This window comes from Ochotona curzoniae, unplaced genomic scaffold, assembly GCF_017591425.1.
Source record: "Ochotona curzoniae isolate NIBS_2020 unplaced genomic scaffold, NIBS_Ocur_1.0 contig_291, whole genome shotgun sequence".
NCBI classification, from domain to species: Eukaryota; Metazoa; Chordata; class Mammalia; order Lagomorpha; family Ochotonidae; genus Ochotona; species Ochotona curzoniae.
Window position 1 is genome coordinate 16,724,380 of NW_024465649.1, and position 21,698 is coordinate 16,746,077.

Below are 21,698 nucleotides of genomic sequence, written 5' to 3' on the forward strand. Positions count from 1 at the left end.
TGCAACGGCCGATGCTATGCCAATCTGAAGCCAGGAGCCTCTTCCGGGTCTCCCACGCGGGTGCAGGGTCCCAAAGCTTTGGGCCGTCCTCAACTGCTTTCCCGGGCCACAGGCAGGGAGCTGGAGGGGAAGCGGGGCTGCCAGGATAGAACTGGCGCCCATATGGGATCCTGGGCATGCAAGGCGAGGACTTTAACCACTGCGCCACCGCGCCGGGCCCAGCATTTTGAAGAATTTCATGAGAGAAAATAAAAGATCCAGACACAGATTAGATTCTTAATAGATTTATATTTATTTCTGTTTCTCCCCAAAGCTTTCATTCTCCCCTAAGTGCCTGCATATATTGAGTTTGAGAACCAAAGGAAACCAGACTTAGAAAACAAGGTATTTCAGGAAGCACTTGACATAGATAAACCCCAGGATAACACCATATGTCCCTTGGGCAAAGTTTTGTTCTTCTGTTTTATGGGGATGGGGGTTCCTAATGCAGAAAAGCTTGAGATTTAACCTAAGGGGGGAAAAAAAATCTTCAATTCTGTGTTAGGTTTAGGATGGAGGAAAATTTGTGAGAAAGGTGTTCCTCTTATTATAAATAGGAATCTTTGCTTTATCACAAAGTTTCTTTAAACATGTGTTCCCCCAGTGCAATTAAGCATTTGTTTACAGATCATTAATTATCTGGCAGAGAGGCCTGGCTGGAAAGAATGCAGCCTGGGGACACAGCTGGGGAGCTGGTGGCCTCTGCCAAGTACGGATCCTCTAGTAGGATAGACAGTAAAAGTCAGAGAGGATTGTGTAAATCAAGGATGAAAAGAGTTTCCAAGGGTTGAGTCTGCAGGTACCCTGTGACTTTCAGTAGGGGCGAGGGTCCGTTCGCCAAGTGGGGAAAGGCAAAAGAGAACAAATGATGAGGAGTACAGCCAAGGGACAAAAGAAGGACCTGCTTCTCTTGGGACATCTTGAGTAGAAGGAGTTTGAGGATTATTAAAGCAAAGCAAAGGGTCTCCAAGACAGAGGGATATCAGCAGCAAGCTCCAGCACGGTGTAAACATGTGTCATGCCTAAGCATTCTAAAACTAGTCCACATGTGTCTGCTTCTTCTCACTGTAGGCTCTGTAGCCCAGGTGATGGTGCCCTCTTCCCACCCTCTGATAACTGCTGAGTTACCTAGTCAGCCTTCAGGTGTCAGTCTCATTCTCTCTGGGAAGCCTCTCGTAGCTTCCTCAGGCAAGGTATCCTTTTCCTGGACAAGCTACTTTTACTGAGGCCCATCTCCCTCAACACCCAGGCTCCCAAAAAGCTTTCCTGGTTTCACCAAATTGACATAGTCAATACAACAGACTCAACTCAGGAAACTGTTACTTCAAAGTTGTAATTCAACATTTGCTCCTTTCTATGACTTCCAGCTGAAATAGACTCCTGCCACAAACCCCAAATCTGGAGCCAACAAAAATGTGTTCTGGAGGCCACAGGTCCCAGATAAGGTGTCAGCAGACCTGTTCCCCTGAAGCTCCAGATAAATCTGTCCCTCATGTCATCCGAATTTCTGATGCTGGCCACTGCGACTCTGGTGTTCTCTAGTTGGCTGGCTGTTGACCACTCTACTCTCAGCCTTTGTCATTAGATGTCACTCCTTGTGTGTCTCTGGCTAGTGTATTCCTTCGCAGACAGACATTATTCCTATTGGATAATGGTTCACTCCAGCAACCTCATCTTGATTTGACTATACCTTCAAAGACCCTTTTTCTAAGTAAGGTCATATGCACCTTTATTAGGGGATGGAATTTCCACATACCTCTTCGGAAAACGTGTGATTTACACAGACATGTAAGTCCCCAGGATCCATGAAAAAGTTGTTTCCTGCAGGATAAGGACCAGTGCCTCGGGCTAACATCTCCTACAGGACCTGGCAGAGAGAAGATGTTATAAGAGATGTTTTTGCTCATGATTGACAGTAAAGCTGTGCTTTGTAAATCAAGCATGTTTTATGAACACCAGTACCCTTTGTGTGCCAAAACGTGTGCTAAATACTTTCTGTGTACTCTCTGTCACTGAATCTTTCTCAGTGACCTGGGAGGTTTCTCACCTCGCAGATGCGGAAACCAAGCATGTCAATGACTGGCTTAGTTCTGTACATCATAAAGGCTGCCGAGCTGTCGTTTTTAGTTGGGTCTGTTTGATTTCTGATTGCTACATTCTTCTTGTTTTTAGTAAAGCCTCTAAATGCAGGCTAACTCAGCTATGCTTAGGGCAAGCTCCCAAAACAAACTGGGTTTTTGCTTTGACCAGAGTGTTGAAGATTCCTCTTAATGAGGTGGGGTCATAGAAGACCATAGGGAGGGGAAAGCATGGGAATGGAAATACAGTTGGGCAGAGACACTGAAGGGGTGAGACACCTGAGAGAAGAGAATGAGTAGGTCTGCTCATCCATGTCCTGCAAATAGAGCATTTTCCAGTGTTAAATCTTAGAAATGCCGACTCGTAGCTATCTCTGGGACTAGGTAAGCTAAAACCCTGGGAATGAGATCACCTCTTACTGAAGTCTTTTCTGTAATCAAGAGAAAGCAGGCAGTGTAGGCCAGAGAAAAGGTCCACTAGAAGCAGACCTCCAGTGCAGATTTGGTCAATAACAAATTCTGACTTGGGGTGATTCATTGACCCTCTGGCCTTCTTTTCATCATTTCTAGAATGAGAGATCTGGGCTATAAGTTCCCTGAATTCACTCATCTTGGTTTTCTGCTTCTATAGAATCTGTTTCTGTTTCATAACTATTTTAAGGTGTTTGTTACATTGCCAAGAGTATGGGGGAAAAAAAAACTTCAGGATGAAATTTTTCTATGCCAAGGAAAAGTTTTTTTTTTCCCCCACCTTCCCCCGCCCCCTTTTTTTTGTATGCAAGGCTCTACTTTGCTCCTTTGCTGTCTGTCTTTTCAATCTGGGAACACTCACAAGTCTCCCCAGCGCTAACAAGTTATCCCTGGCACGGCCCTTCCTGTTCTTGGTACTAAACAGAAGTATTTGCTTATGACCTTAAAACACTCATAGCCAGACTTCAACTGCTAGGCTGGAAAATCTGCTTTGCGCTCCTGCTTGTTCAGAATGATGGAAGAGAAAAAGGGTGTATAGATCGAGACTGTTTAACTTGGGGGCAGTTTTTCAGCCCCGTTGCAAAGTGTAAGCACAATGATTTCACTTCGTACTCTGCTTTCAGCTCCTTGAAAAAGTGCAGGCCCTAAGTGAAGATTTTCTGGCAGACTCTCCTATCCTTGGATAGACACACTGAGCATCTCGAATGGAAAAAACAATTCGGTGTTGTGCAGTTGAGGTCTGCCTCCACCTGGGGAGTGCTAAGACTCAAGGGGAGAAAGAATATTTCTTCCTTAAAGGTCATAGCAACAGAGATGGATTTTGACTTGGGAAAAAGAATGTTCCTTTTGCCGAGTCCCAGCTGTCTCCTGACATGGTGACTTCTGGCTGCCAGAGGACCACAAAGTTCCTAAGAAATAAGGCAACCGCATTTTGATTTTTTTCCCTTCAAGTAACCATTACTCTACCTAAACCAAAACTGGTGCAATGAAATATATCCGCAAGAGGAGTACAGCCTCCTAGATTCTACATGTGATCTGTATTGGAAATTAACATACCTACTGAATGACAAGCGTTGAGGTTGGGATTGACAGACATAATGTAGCCAAGTGGCAAGTAACCACATGGACTTGAAGTTTGAATTGAGTGAGGGCTGTAGGCCCTCTCTTTCCCTATCTAAATCCCAGATTATGGGTTTTGGATATTGGCTGGCCAGTGTCTGTCTGCTCTGACAGCATCCCATATTCGCAATGGTTTGAGTCCTGGCTGCTCCACTTCCAATCCACCTCCCTCCTAATGGCCTGGGAAAGAAGTGGAAAATGGCCCAAGTCTTTGGACCCTTGCACCCATGTGAGAAACCCAGAAGAAGCTCCTAAATCCTAGCTTTGAACCAGCCCAACTACAGCTGTTGTGGCCATTTAGAGAGTAAACTATTCTCTCTCTCTCTCTCTCTCTTTCTCTCTCTCTCTGTGTGTGTGTGCAACTATACCTTTCAGATTAAAGAAAACTTAAAAAATGATTTTCCAAGGTTATTACAAAGATTATACATCATCAAGTATTCAGCATTACCAGGAGTAGAGTAAGTGACTCAAGGACTTTATATTCTTCTTTTTGCGTTTTTTAAAAATTTTTTAAGATTTATTTATTTATTGGAAAGTCAGATATACAGAGAGGAGGAGAGACAAAGAGGAAGATCTTCCGTCCGACGATTCACTCCCCAAGCGACCGCAACGGCTGGTGCTATGCCGATCTGAAGCCAGGAGCCAGGAACCTCCTCTGGGTATTCCACACAGGTGCAGGGGCCCAAAGCTTTGGGCTGTCCTCGACTGCTTTCCCAGGCCACAGGCAGAGAGCCGGGATGGGAAGTGGAGCTGCCAGGATTAGAACCTGCATCCATATGGGATCCCAGCGTGTTCAAGGCGAGGACTTTAGCTGCTAGGCCACACCGCTGGGCCCCATTATTGCTTTTATTTTTTCTTTTATAGACACTTATTTCATTTACACATCTCATTTTGAAGCAAGTTTTATTATTTTCATTTTATGGGTAATCAACTTTAATTTAGCCTGGTTCTCTACTGTAGCCCACATATTATGTAGAAAGTCTCATAGAATGAACCCCCACCAAATAATTCAGTAACAAATAAAGGAGTGACTGCATAAGACATTATTAGCAGAGTTCAGAATCATGCCCAAATCTCACAGATAGTGTCTCAGAGGAGTTAGCACATAAGCAGGGCATCAAAGAAAGTTTTGGGTGGGAAGATGAGAGAATGCAGAAATGGAAACAGAGAGGCAATACGTAGAGAGACATGGAAACAGAGAGGCAATACATGTTTTTTTTTCTTTTTTAATGATTGAGAACACTGTGTTTCACCAAGCATGTTTTAAATATATGTAATCAGCATGTGACTGTAAAAGCAGACAATGAAACCCAAACTTAGCTGAAGTTGCAAAACTTCATAAGATGAAAGTTTAGATCCTTGTGAGAGCCCAACCTTCTTACACAAGGCACACCTTCCCCCATTGGCCAGGAAGAAACAGTGGGGAAAGAAGGGAAAGGATACTTGATCCAAAATTAGGAGAGTCCCAGGGGCGTATCCTTGTCAGGATCCTACCTCTGTCAAAGGGGAAGAAGAATAGAGACGTTCTCAGACGACAACGAAAAGGGCAACTGATCGTTTTCGAAACGTGTGGGAAAGGCACTGTGCCCGCCAGGCACTTTACAAACGTTGTGTCAGTGGACTCCAGGCTAGCCGTGTAAGATGTTACGTGACATCTGAAAATTTTTGAAGTCAGAGAGGTACATCCCATAGAACCTTGGTGATGAAATGGTAATTGAATTAGTTGAATCCAGATATGAATCCAAATATGAAACCAAAGTCTGTGTACTTTTCACTTTTTACATTGCCTTGTACCTTTTCTGTGCCATGCTACTTCTCCAGTGTGGGTCGTAGAATTGAACAATCAGAGACTATCTGGTGGCCTAGCAATGTGCAGGACATGTTAGCAGAGTGAGAGCTAGAGTTCTTGCCAGGTACTGCGCCGCCTACCAACTGGGGTAACTGTGTCCCTGGCCACTTTATCGAGAATCTGACATACCAATGTCTACATATCTCTCCTGTCCATCCCTATGCTTTAGGAAAAAAAAATGCCTCACCCTTAACTGATCATCTCTTCTTCCTCTATCTTGCCATTTATTTTTCTATTATAACAAAGATGTGCCCAATAATAAGAAGGGATGCCGAGTTCTGATAGTCTGCCTCCCAGAACATCCACCATAAGCACTAAAAGAATAAATGAAAAGCAGCTTCCAAAAGAAAATGTGATGTATGTTGTATATATGAGTCATTTCCCAATCATAATGTAAACAATTGGAAGTCAATAACAGTTTAATTTTGGATAGCATGAACAGGTAACCCTTTATGCTACTAAATAAAGTGATTTTGAATAAATACAAAAGAGTCATCCCTATACACAAGATTGCATCTGGTAGATTCACACTCACCACCACAGGGTGAACCATCAAAGAATTTCAGGGTGGTTGGGGAAAGTCAAATTTCTGCCAGCTCTCCCCTAGATCAGTCAAGAAGTCTATGGCTGTCTAAGGTACAAAAGGGTACATATTCCCTCAAGGAAATAAGAGTCGGACTCTTAGGAAGCACTAATTAGGACAAAAAAAAAATCCACAGTTGGGAATCCAGAGTTGAACAGCCTAGATTTGAGTCCTGGCTTCACCGTTTACTCCCATGTGACCTTGGACTAATTTAACAAGAGATAAAAATAATAGTAGTTATCACCTAGGACTTTTTGATTGATTGATTGAAAGACTAGAGAGAGGGCTGGGTCAGGCAAAATCCAGGAGCCAGGAATTCAGTCTGGGTCTCCCAGATGGGTGGAAGGGACCTATTTACTTGAATCTTTGCAGACTGTGCATTAGCTGGAAATTGGAATGAGGCGTGGAGCCAGGACTCAGGATTATGGGATATGGGGATCCCAAGCAGTGACATCTTAACTACCAGGTCAAAGTGCCTGCCTGCACCCCCAAATTATCATTAATATTAACCAAAATATATAAGTACAGTCTGGGAAAGGGCAAGCATTTCATGAGTTCACTGCTTGCATGTATATTCTTACTTTTATTTCTTCAATCAATAGCTAAGTAAGAAAATCCTTCTGTAGGGCATGAGGGAGGCATGGGGGGGGCGGTTCATACTTCTCATACTTCTCACAGAGATAACCCCAACTGGAGCTTTCTAAGCATCTCTCTCTCTCTCTCTCTCTCTTTTTTTTTTTTTTTTTTTGTTCAGTGATGCTTCCAACTAACTCTACCAAAACAGGTGACTCCCAACAGGTTTTAAGTCGTTGGCCATCAACCAAGATTCTAAGAGAGTAGAAATCTGTTGATAAGTTGATAACTTCAGAAAATCTGAACAATTCACTGTTTCTGGCATTACAAGACCATGGGAATATAGTCAAATCCGAAACAACATTTATAGAGTTATTAGTTACCCAAGGTATGAATTCTTGGACCAAGAAATATATTTTGCATAAGGTCTATTTCTCACATTTCTAGGTATGGATTTAAGCCTAAGGGAGCAAAGATTAAATTACACACAGTTCAGCTGCTTGTCACCTTTAGAAACGCTTGAGGCCAGGCCTATTTCAAAGCAACCATCAAAACCCAGCAATTGAATTAAAGAAATCCAGGTTCAAGTCTTCTCCAGACTATAAATAACTTCTACCTCTCTAAGACTGAGCCTCCTCATAAAAAAATGGAGGTAAATAGGTAACAAGTAGGCAAAGCAACCAGTATAGTTCCAAACCAATAATTGTTAGTTCTGTACTTTTTTCTTTGGATTTTGAATTTCTGGTATAGTTAAGAGACATTCTTGAGAAAAACACAAGTTCATGGTTTGCTGAATACTACATGAAGGTTCCCTTGTGTGTTTTTTACCCATTAGAGCAGCCTAAGAGTATCAAACAGAAGCCTGGGGATGAGCAGATGTAGGGTGCCAGTGCTCCGGCCATAAAAGGGCCAGTGAGGAGCCAGCATTTGGTAGGCACAGGATCAGCTCAAGGTGAGCAGAGACCTGATGTGTGGAAAGGTTGCCCCATCATCTCCCACATAAGGTTGAAATCACCAGAAGACGCAAGACAAAGGCAGAAATTGCCCCGGGTGGTGGGGAGGGTCGAGGAGCTGATGACTTCCAGCCAACTGCAAGGCAGAAAACACACCAGCCTGGAAGGAGGAAGCAGAATAATCAATCTGTTTCTGACAGACCCAGGGGCTCTGTCAATGAGACTCTCAATACTACTGTGTTATTGTTGGCATTAGCATATATGTGATTGTCAGCTGGAGGTGTGTGTTTTTCTATGATTATTTCCAATTTGTTACCTCTTAATGATGTGAAATTTTCCAAACATCTAGTAGTGCTCAGGGAAGAAGTGGAGGCAGGCTTTTGTTGGTTTGGGGCCAGAGAGTGAGTAAGATACTGTGACTACACAGAAACAGATACGAGAGAACAGCGAGAGTCAGGATGAAAAGAGCACTCAAGAGCCTTGCCCCGGGAGACTCTTCTCTTTTCTAGGAACTATGTCTCAGAGGTGCATTCACTCAGGGTTTGCATAGTTTGCCATGTGCCAGGCGAGGAGCTAATCTACACCAGTGAGGAAAGCAGTTGGAGTCCCTTCTGTTGTGGAGTTTTTGGTCTAGTGGCAGAGACAATACAACATGGAATAAATGTAACCATACATGATGGTAGAGCCCATAAAGAAACTTGTAAAAAGCATGTAATAGGGCCCCCAGCAAGTCTGTGGATGGGGGATGGGAGTACCAAGTTGGGGAGGACTTTTCTGAAGAAATGACATTTCACCTGAAAAATTACAGGAGAGCTAATAAGGGGAACTTGAGGCCACTTCTCACACCAGCTGTCTCATTGAAATTCATAATCAAGGCACCTGTGTTTTTTTTAAAAGGTAACCTACTTTTTTGTTGTTTCCTTTTCAAAACCAATTCAAATACTATTTCCTTGTAAAAACCTCTTCTTTTCATAACTTCTTTCTATCCTTAACTATTGCGAAGTCATTTTGTGAATGTGTGGGGCTCATATAGGTTCTATACTGCTAGAGTAAAGTGCAGACTCAGATCGTCTTTGCAATCAAAACTCCCACATGGGACCCCCAATAAGCTCAGACCATAGCTGAAATCTGACTGTCAAACTTCAGTTTGGTTAAATTTCATTTGAACCTCAAGCTAAGATGTACATTCACAAACATGTCAGGTTGCTGTAAATGCTTCTGTATTTTAAATGTTAGCAAAAGCATAAAAGTTTTTTTTTTAATTTCTTCTAAGAATATACTGAAGAAAAAAAGTCCACTTGAGAGGGGTGAACAGCTCAAAGCACAGTATTTTGGAAATGTGGACTGCAGATTCAGATGAGGCTGATGAGCCCAGGGACTCTTGACCATTTGAGATATGATAGCTTCTTTGGAGACTGATCTGTGGCCATAGACTCTGTGTTAAAGGAGACAGCACTAGGGTGAAAGCATCCTGAGATGCTTTAGGGATAATAAACAGCATTGTTCAACTTACCATATTCAATCTGATTCAATAGAAATTCACTGGGCTCCTTCCTCTATGTCCAAACATGATAAGTGCTCTTGTGATAGTAATTATATTACCAGTTATAATAAAACACTAATAGCAAATACAATGTTTGGACGCTTCACCATGTGTCAGGCAGGATACCAAGCACTTTATATGGATCAGTTATTTTCATACTTTTATCAATCCAATGGGGTTTTACTAATATTCTGATGAAAAAATACGGCACTTGGAAAGAAATAATAAACTAGCTCAGTGCCACACCCCTAATGAGTGTAGGCTTTCCTTGTTGAGTCCGGACTTTGATCCAGGACCCAACAAGGAAATGCTGAGCATTTCCTGTGTGCCTAAGCTAGAATACCTTAAAGTCTTCTCTGAGTTATTTATTTATTTATTTATTTATTTAGTTAGTTAGTTAGTTAAGGCCTTCTAACTCTGACGTGCTCAGCTTTGTCTGATGCTAAAATAATCTGGGAATTTAAACACACTCACAGGTCAGGGCTTCACCAGATAGATCACAGGGGATAGAACCTAAGAGTGGAATAATTTTAAATTCTGCAGTTGACCCTGATGGACAGATAACTTTTCCGTGATGCTTACAAATCCTCACAGGTAAGAAAACGTACACTCAGCAAGCTGGAGACTGTAAAAAGATGAGTGGTAGCTTGCCAGGGACTGGGGCTGATAGAGATGGCTGAACAGAGAGCACAGAGCTTTTTGGATAGTGAAGATATCCTGTGATTTCACAGTGTATGGCTCTAACATGGTGGACATATGTCATTACACACTTGACCTATTGAAAGTACAACACCTAATGTAAGTGAAGTACTTTGGGAGATTATGACAAGTAGGATCATCAGTTATCACAAAGCTGCCATTCCAGAAGGGGGTGTTGACAGAGGGGAGTCATGCTTGGGGTGGTGGGAGGGAAAGGTAAGTGGTAGGCTGGAAATTTCGGTGCTTTCCTCTTCATTTTGCCCTGAACTCAAAACTACTCCAAAAACAAAGTCTTAAAAAATGTAAAAAGTACACTTGAAAAGGCAAATCAAACATCACAGGAAAAAAGGCAAAATCATGAAAAAATGTGGTCAATCATTAGCAGAGAGGTTGAAAAAGACACGCTCCAGTTGCTTTAAAAATTTACAGAACCCAGGTCTCCTTAAAATAGTTTTGCAAAGTACACTGAGAATTCCATGCTGTAATATGAAACATAAGTCCTGCTGCTGCCACTGAACACGCCTCAGCTGGCTAAACCGAAGGAGCTTGACACGAAATCCAGGCTCTGAGAAACTCAACAGGACAGCATAACAGAGACACAGTTGCAAAGCTGCCCCAGATGTGTACATTTTCTGCTCCATTAAAATGACTTGGATGAGAAGCAAAGTACATTTGGCCAACAGAAAGAAGAGATCGGAGGGGTGACATAGGACGTTAGTCTCCTTGGGGGCTTTCTCCCCAGGCGTGCCTCCTCTCCAGTCCTTCTCTAACGTTATTTCAAACTGAACTAAACAGCAAATATGACCACAACGCCTTTCCCAGAGGCAAACTGTTTTGCCACAAGTCTCACTTTTCTCATGCCCGTTGTGGGTTTTATGTAAAATTAACTGGGAACAGGTATATGCCATGTCTGGCATTCATGGTTTACAGCAAGCTTTACAGGAAAAGTAGATATTGTAATTATCATCATCAAGACCAGGTTATATGAAAGGAGATGGGTAAAGGAAGTGAAGTTGGGGAAAGAGTATCCCCAGCTTTTCCTTTCTGAGGGCTGGTAGGAAACTTGGGTAAAACTAACTTGGAAGCTGTGGGTAACATTCTGCTTCTATGCTGGTAAAGAACTTTCTGATGGTGGCATTGAAAAATTAAGGGGTGGCAGTAAACTTCTGACATGAGGCCTATGTCAAGACAATTGTGTAGACCATCTGGCAGGAATGTTGAGGAGAGGAGTCCATCATGATTTGGTTGAACTTGATCTTTTTAATTGCTTCTTGAAGTCTGGAATCTGTATTTTAGGATTACCTTTTCTTGTCAATCAATGAATCATTTGCATCTCGAGTTTCTGGTACAGAAACTTTACATATAACGACCATGGTCTGACAGTCAGGGAAGAAATATTCTGGCGCCCTTTTCACTACAGTAGGGGAGGCCGAGGGCGGCACACAGTAGGTTCTTCACTGAGCTGTTGGTACTCTGAATGTGAGTCACAGGGGAAGCAGAAACTGGGTATCTCCCAGTGCTGTCCAGGACTGTCTCTGGGCATCCTGTAGCTGGTGTTCTTTTCTTCTTTGGGAGGTTCTGTTTAAAAGGCCCACCCACTTTTGAAAAGTGTTTTACAGTGACTAGGGTAGTGAATTTGAACCTGAGGATGCCATGACATTTAAGATACTTGCGAATGTCCCTGTCTCCAAAATGAGTGGAATCAGTGTTCTGCCCTTTGGTCACTGGGAGTGGGAAAGACAGAGTCAGGATTCAGCTCCAACTCTGAAAAGGAGCAATTGGCTTTTCAAGAAACATCATGCAAGAGGTTAGTTATTCATGCTGTCTTTGTGTCTTTCTTTAACACATTTGTTCTGTAAACATTGACTTCTCAGCCCAGTGCGAGGGACCTGGGATGCTGAAATTACTCAGCTTTTGTCTCCCCTCAAAGAGCTTTGGTTCAGGTGAGGAAAGACAAAAGATGCTGGGACAAACAGTAGAAAGAGCTGGCCTGGGCTTGAGGACTGTGAGTGACTGGGAATGCTTCACAAAGGAGATACTGGAGCTGGTTTCAGGGTGAGTTGAGGTCACCAGGCTCTTAGGGACAAAGGAGTCCCCAGAACGAAGGGGAAGCAAGCACCACGACTGGGAACCTGCTAAAACACGTTATCTTGGAAAGGCCAGAGGGTTTATGTGTCCAGGAAGGCAATGAGAGTTGAGACTCGTCATATATTTTGGGACCCCTCCTATTGAGATGAAGAGAGGTTGATCACGATGTTACCCGACAGAATTTTGCAAACATACCCTGGAACTTGTGGATTTCCTTAAACGCAGCCAACTCGGCAGGACCCATCTTGTACATGATCAGAAATCTTTATTCACATTACTTCCCCCTGAATGCCTTAGGAATGTATTCTCAAAATGAAAACTCATCAAAGACCAGTCCAAAGACATCATAATCACGAAAGTAAACCTGCTGGAACAACTCAAGGTGGTTCCTCTTTTTTTCCCCACAAGCCTGTGGGTCAGTTTAGGACACGTATCTGCAGCAGTACAACCTGGGAGTCATGTCTGGCTGGTATGGGTTGGTTGTAAAGGAACATGACACTGTACAGTTGGGTCTGAGTGGATGGGATTCACCTGTACAATGTACTGACAGAACCACAGTGAAACCCTGGGGGTTGGGCTTATCTGTTTCATGAATGCCGACCTGAAACATGAACACAGTGATTCGTTTTAGAAAGTTCAATTTTTAAAATTATGAAGCAATACTTCATTATAAGAATTAGGACTAAGAATATAGGGCAAATAAAAGCATACACCACTACTAAACAGCAAAGGGAATCAGGTGCAACATTTTGGCACACTTGTTCTTTATCTGTACAGGTTTAATCCAGTAAAATTAACTTTTAGAAAGTATAGCTTTTAACTGAATCTGCCCCCTCCATTAAGCATTCCAGTGTGAGAACACTTTTCTGTCATTACTTTCTTAAATGTTTATAATACCCCCATAGCACATCAGAGGGGATGTGAGGATGGGGAAGGCATGGCATCCACACAGTAAACTCATCCTAACACCAGAATCAAGAGCCGAGACTCAAGCTCTGATACACTGACACTGCAAGGTGTATCATTCTGTCTCTTCACTGCCGGGCCCAGCAGATGACCCAGGCTCATAGCACATCCGCAACAAACTCAGATTAACTGCATGAAAGCGATGTATGATTTGTGCTGTTCCTCACCCCAAGATCCACCAAGCTCCTGCCCAGCGCCTGGTCTGGGCTAAGCATCCTGGTGTGAGTAGCTGCACCTGATTCACAGCTGGCCTTCTCAGAGGCATTCCTGTATGAGTTGAGAGGTGGAGGGTCTTAATGTGAATCTGGGATTCCTAAGAAAGAAGGCAGAGGCCGGAGGTCAGTCAGCTGTCTCAGTTTGGGCTCCTAGCTTGTCTGAGGGCACTCCAGCCCCTGCAGACTCACAAGGGCCAAGGCCTACTAATTTCAAGGTGCACAGTAACCTTCTCTGCCCCTCAATGCCCTAAACCGGGGTGTGCACTCACCTGAGCCCTCTCCACTCCCTGCTTCATCCCAAGGGGATGGGAAGGCAGGAGGGCCTAGGAGCGGTGTCATTCCCACTTGGCACTTGAGAAGTCATGCCCAAGCTGGGGCCAGCAGCCCCCACTGGAAATCCCACAGAAGTCCCCCGTGGTGGTCCAAACTGGTTTGGCAGCTCTGGGAAAATCTTTCTAAATGACCTACCCTCCTGAGGCGCACTGGGGGAGAAAAAAAAAAAGAAAGAAAAAGTATGTGTTTGGGGCTGGAAGGGTGGGCGGGGGTGTAGGGAGTTGCGAACTGTCCAGGGTGGGGGGCTGATCCAGGGCGGTGGCTCCAGGAGACGCACTCCCAACTTGTTGCCACAAGTTCACACCTCGGGATCCCAAGCACCCAGCACCCCGTGTGCGTCGCCTCGCCCACACGCTCCGGCGCTGGGTCACCACGCTCGGTCACCGCACGACCTGTCCAAGCGGCCGCCCCGTGGTGGGTGCGTCTGCCCCGCGCGGCGCCCGGCTCTCCGCGCGCCCCGCGCTCCGGCGCTGATTGCTCGGGTCTGACTGTGGAGCGGCAGCAGCTCCCGAATCCCCCGCATCCGCCCCGCGCGCCCTCCCCCTCCCTCCCAGCTCCGCGCCCAGGCGAGAGCAGCCGATTGGCAGAGCGCTGCTTTCAGGGAACAATAACAGTGGGGGGAGCCCGGGTCCCGCGGGGAGCCCGGCCGCGCCGCTCGCGCCCCCCGCCGGCTCCCCAGCTCCGCGCCCGCCCGCCCCGCGGGCTGCCCAGGCCCACGAGCGGGGCCCGCCCCCCGGCGCCCACCATGTACGCCTTTGTGCGGTTCCTGGAGGACAACGTCTGCTACGCGCTGCCGGTGTCGTGCGTGCGCGACTTCAGCCCCCGCTCGCGGCTGGATTTTGACAACCAGAAGGTGTACGCCGTGTACCGGGGCCCGGAGGAGCTGGGCGTCGGGCCCGAGAGCCCCCCGCGTGCTCCCCGCGACTGGGGCGCGCTGCTGCTGCACAAGGCCCAGATCCTGGCGCTGGCAGGTGAGCGGGCGGGCGGGCCGAGAGGGGCCGGGGGCTGGGGCCGGGACGCCTGGGAGCCCCCCGGGGAGCTGGCGCGCCCTCCAGCCCCGGGGGACTTCGCTGCCGGGCGGGAACCGGGTGTCTCCAGGAGGCCAGACCAGTTAAAAAGGCCCGCGGGTCCCCTTTGTCTTGCAGGTTTGGGCGACTCTCCCGCGCTGTCAGTCTGTCTGAGGGCTGTCCTCTTTGTGTTCTCTGCTCTGGCACTTTCTCTTCCTCTCCCCTCCTGCTTACGGCGGCATTTCTTTTCCCTCTCACCTTCTGGCTGCCTCTCTCTCCCAGTTCCTGCCTTTCTGTCTCAAGTTTCTCAAGGTGTGCAGCCCTCTGCCTGCAGGACCCTTGGCACCTCCTTGGAGTGAGGAGTTTTAGTCGCTCTAGATCCCTTGGCAGATTGTGGCCCTGCTGTCACTGGACAGGACAAGGAGGCGGCCTTCAACCTCAGGGTACTGGGTGCCACCATCCTGCCCTCTCCCTTGGCAGCCCTTCACTCCCTTTCTGAATCTCCCAGAAGGCTCCCCGAGTGTGATGGGGGACCAACCTAGAGTTTCTAGATCAGGTTAAGACCAGACCTGGCATCCCCACTCTCACAGGACTCTGAGCCACAAGTAGGACAGGTGACCTCATTCCCATCTGACAGATGAGGATACCGAGGTTCAGCAGGTGAGAAGACAAGACCCACCCATCAGCCTGCTACACGTGTGTTCCTCCCGCTGTGCCAAGGCACTTTTTCCTTCATATAAAGAACACGGCTGGGTCTCTTCCCCAGCTCCTTCTAAGAGGCTTGGGCTCACACACGCAGAGAAAAGTGTCCTCTTTGGAGACCTGCTGGGAAGTACCCTAGACCTTGCACTTGGCACAGGATCCACCTGCCAGCTACCTGAAAGAGAGCCCCGAAGGTGAGAATGGCAATGAGGAACATTGCTGGTGTTTCCTTGTGTGGAGACTTTTCTGGGTTTTGTTCTTATGTGTTTGTTGTGTTGAGTTCCTTTGCTTTTTTTTTTTTTTTTTTTGGCTTGTTCAGTCTAAAAGAGGAACCCAGTGCATCTATCATAGTAATTTGCCCAGGGTCGTGTGGCAAGTTAGCAATGCGTGAGCGCTCAGCTGCATGGCTCCAGTTCCTTGCCACTGCTTCAGCTTGCAGGAGTCTAGTGGAAGAACTGGAGACTCGTGAGGAGCATCCTGGGGCCCTTTCCTTGCTTCCTTCCTGACAAACTAACGAGAGGGTGTGGAGGGCAGCACCTTTGAGGACCCAGAAGATCTGAGCGAGGAGAAATAGGTGTCAGAGAATCGAACGGTTTGTAGTTTATCAGGTTTTATCTTGTTGCTTGCTTTTAATTGCCTAGGGGAGGGATTGGGAAATTATTCCCCAAGAGGAGAGCCTTGAGAGCCCCATAACCAGGTTGTAAGCCTCCCCTTCTTTTGGCTACAAGAAAAGAAAGCATGCCTCTCAAAGCTACATCTCCCCAGACTTGGAGGGTCCTAGGAGAGGGAATGTGATGTGTGTGGGGGTCAGTGTCTCTGCGTGCATGGTGGCTGTTTTCCTCCTTCAGAGACTGTTCAGACAGCCACCCGCCCATACATTCAGCAGACCCAGGCACTGCAAAGAGGCCTTCTAGGCAGCTGGCAGCCCCTACCAGCTCTGTTCTTCAAGTCCTCAGAAACTGCATTCACCTTTGGCCCAAGAAGCATGCATTTCAACCCTACTGACTACTCATCCTTCAAGTTGGGGTGTTGGTGAATCTCTGAGGCGATTAAAAAAGAAGAAGAAGAAATTTAAAAACCCAGGCAGCATCTGGAAACTGGCAGAACAGATAGAGACAAGCAGGGTGGTGTCAGTTTGAGCGAAGTGAGTTAAAAAGTACTTCCTCTTACCTCCTTGCAGTGTCCCCCTACCCCCTTGGTAGATGAAAGCTGGAAACAGACAGCTTGAGGTTGGTTAGGCCACATTAGAAATTGCAGTCAGCTGATTAATTCTTAAAGTCACTTGACTTGATTTGAACAGGACAGGGTGAGTTTGGGAAGTCACTTATCCTGGAAGAACTCTCCTGTGTGTCTCAAAAGCCATCTTGACTTCAGCTGGGTGGCCCTGAGAGCATTGCTTACAGCAATCTCGTCTCAAGGAGCGCATCTGGCATCTCCTGAATTTCAGTATCCCCACACAGGTAGCACCCAGTATGAGGGGGCCACCTCTGATGAGGAGCACCAATGGCTTCATGTTGGTGAGGAGCCGTTAGTTCATCGATCCAACACCAGTTGCATGGTTTCAGAGAGGGTGCCTGGGCTGCAGTATGGCTTTCAGTGGTTACTTTCCTGAGTTTTTCTTGGGCTTGCACAAAGCTCCTTATATCCAGGGAATATCAGTGCCAGTTACTGCAGCATGTGGTGCCTTATACCATAGCTCCAGCAAATGTGAGACCCTAGTAAATGGCCCTTTCTTAACAAGCTGCAATGGCAGTGCATGGAACAACCACGTCGCCCCCTTTTTTTTGACAAGTCTTACCTGCTTGTGCACTATCTCTGCGTGGCCCATTGGTAGGTATGGTTGTGATTTTAGATTTATGGGTGAGACTATTAAGGCTGAGAGATTTCCCTGTAGTTACACAGCTAATGAATGGTTTGAACACAGGTCCTCCAGTGCCAGGCTCCCGCTTGGCAGTCTGCTTTTTCTTTTTTCCTTTTTTTTTTTTTTAAAGATTGATTTACTTATTTGATTATCTTGGAAAGGCAGATTTTACAGAAACGAGAGACTAAGGTCTTCTGTCTGCTGGTTCGCTCCCTGAGCTGCCGCAACGACTGGCACTGAATCAGTTTAAAGCCAGGATCCAGAAGCTTCCTTCAGTTCCCCCACATGGGTATAGGGTCCCAAAGCTTTGAGCCATCTTCTACTGCTTTTACAGGCCACAAGCAGGGAGATGGATGGAAAATGGAACAGCTGGGACATGATCCACTGCCTATATGGGATCCCAGCAATTGAAGAGAGATGATTAGCCAATGAAGCCACTGTGCCATGTCTGGTAGTTTCTTTCTAAAGTAGTCCGTATTCCCATCAGCCGCACAGCTTGGTATGGAGAGAGTGGAAGGAAATGATGACACTTTTCATAAGGCTTATGGCTCAAGGCAAGTTTCCAAGCTGGAGAATAGTGCTAGCTTCTGAGTTTTCAAATGTTCTGTTCTTGCTGTTCATCGATTATCAAGCTTCCTCCAACAGAGGCAGCCCTAGCCAGTCAGTTACCCTTTGCTTAAGGAAATCTACACAAAGGGTTCCTGTCTCCCATAGAGGACCCACATAATTCAAGGCTTGACTCACCTTTCTCTTTCACTTGTCTCCTTACTCATTTGACAAGCAGATAGTGAAAGAGAACTGTCCATTTGAAGGGTTCACTATTAGGGATGAAGATTGAATTTTGAATTTTAGGAGACCAAAAATGGCTTCTCTAGGCCTAAAAACCTTAACATTCCATGTCATTCTATCTAAACATCTATGCTATATTATGGTTGTTTGGGTGCACTAAACTGCCTTTGAGGTCAAATGTCCCCTTACTGCTTCTGACAAGGATGTGACAGTCCCTGTGCTGTAATAAGTGGATACATCAATGCTCCACTGTACCTGAAGTCTTGTGATTAAAATGACAGCATGATCCAGGAGAGATAGGGTTATGTTTGGGGTAATGCTATTTATGGGTTTCTTCAGGGGTCATGTTGATGAGGAAGAAGTGAGCACCATCCTTAGTGAGTGTGTAGGTTGGAGGAGCCAAGTAGCAAAGAAGCACAGAGATGGGCCCAGTTGTAGAAAGGCTTTGAAGTTCCTCCTTTAAGCTTTTCTTTTCCAGTTCCATTAACATTGACTGCATTCAGGTCTGCTTCACTTCTCACTCCTCTAAACCAACACAGCAGCCTTGCAATTGATCAACTCATCTCCCTGCTCTATTTTCCAAATTGCTTTCAGGATCACCTTGTAAAACACAGTCTTAGTCAATCAGTCACTCTCTTTAGCACCTTTTACAGCTCCTTATCTCCTACTAAATAAAACCTCAGCTGCTTAGTGTGGCATTCACAACCCCCAGAGCCACATCCCACCATCAGTCCCAGCCCCCCAGCTCCACCTTACTTCAGCTCCAGCTCATCTTCCCGCTTGCGCTGTACCTGTGGTGTGCCCTGCTTGCTATTATGTGAACACATACTCATACACTCCTGTCTGACATGGGACTGCTGCCCAGGCAGAATTCACCTTCAGGTGGGAAAAACAGACATGTACAGGTTTTTGTTGTCAAGCCTGCTGGGTCCATTATGGAGCAGTGAACAAAATAAACTGGGAATAGCCTGCCTCAGATCCACTCCTGTCTGCCCCCTCCAGCTGAGACCTTCCCATACTCACAGCCTTCTTTTCATCTTGCTTATTTCTCTCTCATCAGTCTGAGCACTTGTGTCTTAATTTTGGTTGCTCCTGAGTGTGTACCTCTCTTCGTGCCAGGCAGTGAACTCCACTAGACCAGGGCCTGCCTCCCATTCCTCTGCACCCACAGTGCCAAACATGGTCAGCATTGGGCAACTGTGTTGAATACAGAGTTTCAGGAAGTCAGGTGCATTTTTATGCAAAAGGAGACGAAGGCATAGAGGGTGGGCAGGAGCATTTGTGGCAGCCACTTGTTTGTGCAAACCAAAACCTGCAGCAGGATTTTGGGGTTTCATTCAACTTTGTTCATCTGGAAAAAGTCAACATTCCTTATCACTCCCTTGACTAGAAAAACCCCACACTTGGGGAGAAATAGCTTCCAAAGCCACGTTCTTCTTGCTTTGGTAATTTTAGCTTGTTCAGGGCTCAGGTCCCAGCTTGGCATTGTCAGTCCAAATAGATCACTTGCTCCAGAAATGCCTTGGAACTTCTACAAAGTTAGAAGCAAAGCAGGGGACTAGCCTATTTCATATGCAAAGATTGTTGCGTGTCATCAGTGGGTGACTGCCAACAAAAGCAAAAACTTTTAATTTAGGCTTTGACATGTTCTGCTGATATACGTTGGAGCAAAGACTGGAACTTGCCTGCTGTCATCTGCTTGCAGATTCTCCTGGAATGTTATCCACTGGAGGTTCAGTCTGCTAGGATTAAGAGAGCCACAGATTTGTTAGTTGTGTGCTTCAGAGTTCTGATCCGCAGGTTGAAAGAACTGTCCTGAGTGGAAGCCTGGCTTTTTTGCCTGTGATGTTTCTCATTCAAGAACACACAGTTCATTGTTTGTTTTTAAAAACAGCAACCCTCCCCCCCCCAAAAAAAGTGAAATTCAAATTGAGGTTTCCGGCTGCAAAACCAGGTATGCCTGACATCTTTGTCTTACAAGCTCCATAGGAACAAACGCTCGGTGGAACCTTATTACCAGGAAGATAGAACTGCAGCAGGTTTCCTTTGGTTGGCTTAAATTCTGGAAGGATTGAGTGATATTAGGTCAGCAGCCTCACATTGGAGGAGTCAGTACTGAGGTTTTTCCTTTTTTTTTTTTTTCCGCCCATCAAACTCTTAGTGCTTACTGGCTTCCACCCTCAGTGTGCTTATTCTTTTTTTTTTTTAAAGATGTATTTATTTTTATTGGAAAGTCAAATTTACAGAGAGGAGATACAGAAAGATCGATCTTGCATCGATTGATTCACTCCCCTAAGTGACTGCAGTGGCCAAAACTGAGCCAATCTGAAGCCAGGAGCTTCTTCTGGGTCTCCCACACAGGTGCAGGGTCCCAAGACCTTGGGCCATCCTCTACTGCTTTCCCTGGCCACCGGCAGGGAGCTAGATGGGAAGTGGGACAGCCAGGACACAAACCAGTGCCCATATGGGATCCCAGCACATTCAAGGCGAGGACTTCAGCCACTAGGCTACCGCACTGAAACCTAGGTGGTAGAGGTGATGGAACAGAGAGGGCTTAAAGAAGAACTCATGAAACTTAGTGAAGGTTTGTGATCCTGTGTATGACAATGATATTATTATCTGAGTCTTTTTTCTCCTGGGGTGGGGTGGGGTGGTTGGGGAGGTGCAACAAAAGGGGAAATGGTGAATTTAGTATGAGACATGTTGTGGATACCAGGAGAGTAAATGGGCATGGGGTCCAAAGGTCAGAAGAGCCCTCCAGACTGACAATCCTAACTGGGAAGTTGTTAGCTATGGGACAGGTGACATCAGAGTGGGAGAAGGTGCAGAGAAAGGAACGTGTAGGGCAGGATCTTTAGAACACCAGATTTCAAAAAGTTTCAAGGTGCATTTGAGGAAAAGCCCTCCAAAAGTGAGTGGGAATGAACAGTGAGATGGAGGAAAAATCCAAGGACGACCAGCAAAGAAGTCCTTCAGATCAAGCAAGGAGAGAAGGCTTTGGGTCCCAGAGAGAAGGCTGTGTTTTGTTTTGCTTTCATTTCAGAGCAACTGCCTTTTCCTCAGAGCTCTCAGGATAGGTAAGCTAAGCATGTAAGCAGGAGGTTGCACACAGGAACCAGAGCTGCCTGTGGAGCCCACATTCTCTAATACGGGATGTGCTGCAGGCACTTAGGGATCGAATCAGCAGATGGGAATTTTCTCTCTCCTTCTCTGCCACTAATAAAATAAATATATCTTTAAAATATCATAAATATATAACAGGGAAAAAGGGTTTACATGAGTGGTACTTTGGCAGTTTCCAATTTCTGCATTTTGCTTCATGGAGGAATGGTCAGACTCATGTTTTTGGCATCCAGTAAGCAAAGTAAGGGTGGCCAGAAAACAAGCTCCATTGTGAATGGTGGGGCAAGAATGGAGTGAGTAGATGAGTATTGACAGAAAAGAGTTATAGCTTGGTGCTACACTTTCATTCCTGGAAGTGGCAAACAGATTAGGGACAGTTTAGAAGGGATGCTCCTATATTTTAGCAAAGTTTGATTTGATGACTTCTAGGTTTCTTAAACACCAAGGAGGAATGGTAGATGAAATAGAAAGGACTTTAAAGTCAAATAGTTTGGGTTCAAATTGTGACTCTACTACTTGCAAGCTGTGTGACCTTGGAATGATTGCTTCAGGTCGTTTTGAGTTCCAGGTCCTTGTATATATCAGAGATATTAATCACACATTTGTCAGCTGTGTTATTTAGCAATGTAATATGGAAGTTTCTGGCAGGTAGTCATGGAATATAGACAGCTGCTAGGAACTATGGGGAGCTTATAGTTGCTAAGACA

General features: G+C 45.7%; 2 protein-coding genes across 3 annotated transcripts in view; both read left to right on the forward strand.

Moving 5' to 3' along the window:
• The window catches only part of AGBL4 (AGBL carboxypeptidase 4), a 1,125,681-nt gene that overhangs the window by 877,203 nt on the left and 226,780 nt on the right, over positions 1-21,698 (forward strand). The window lies entirely within an intron of this gene.
• Positions 14,084-21,698, forward strand: part of BEND5 (BEN domain containing 5) — a 44,605-nt gene continuing 36,990 nt past the window's right edge. The window contains exon 1 of one of the 2 annotated variants that reach the window (XM_040978581.1): positions 14,084-14,480. In XM_040978581.1, the coding sequence (XP_040834515.1) occupies positions 14,255-14,480 (226 nt within the window). In that variant the 5' untranslated portion in view covers positions 14,084-14,254. The remainder of the gene's footprint in view (positions 14,481-21,698) is intronic. The other variant, XM_040978583.1, reaches the window with a different exon arrangement.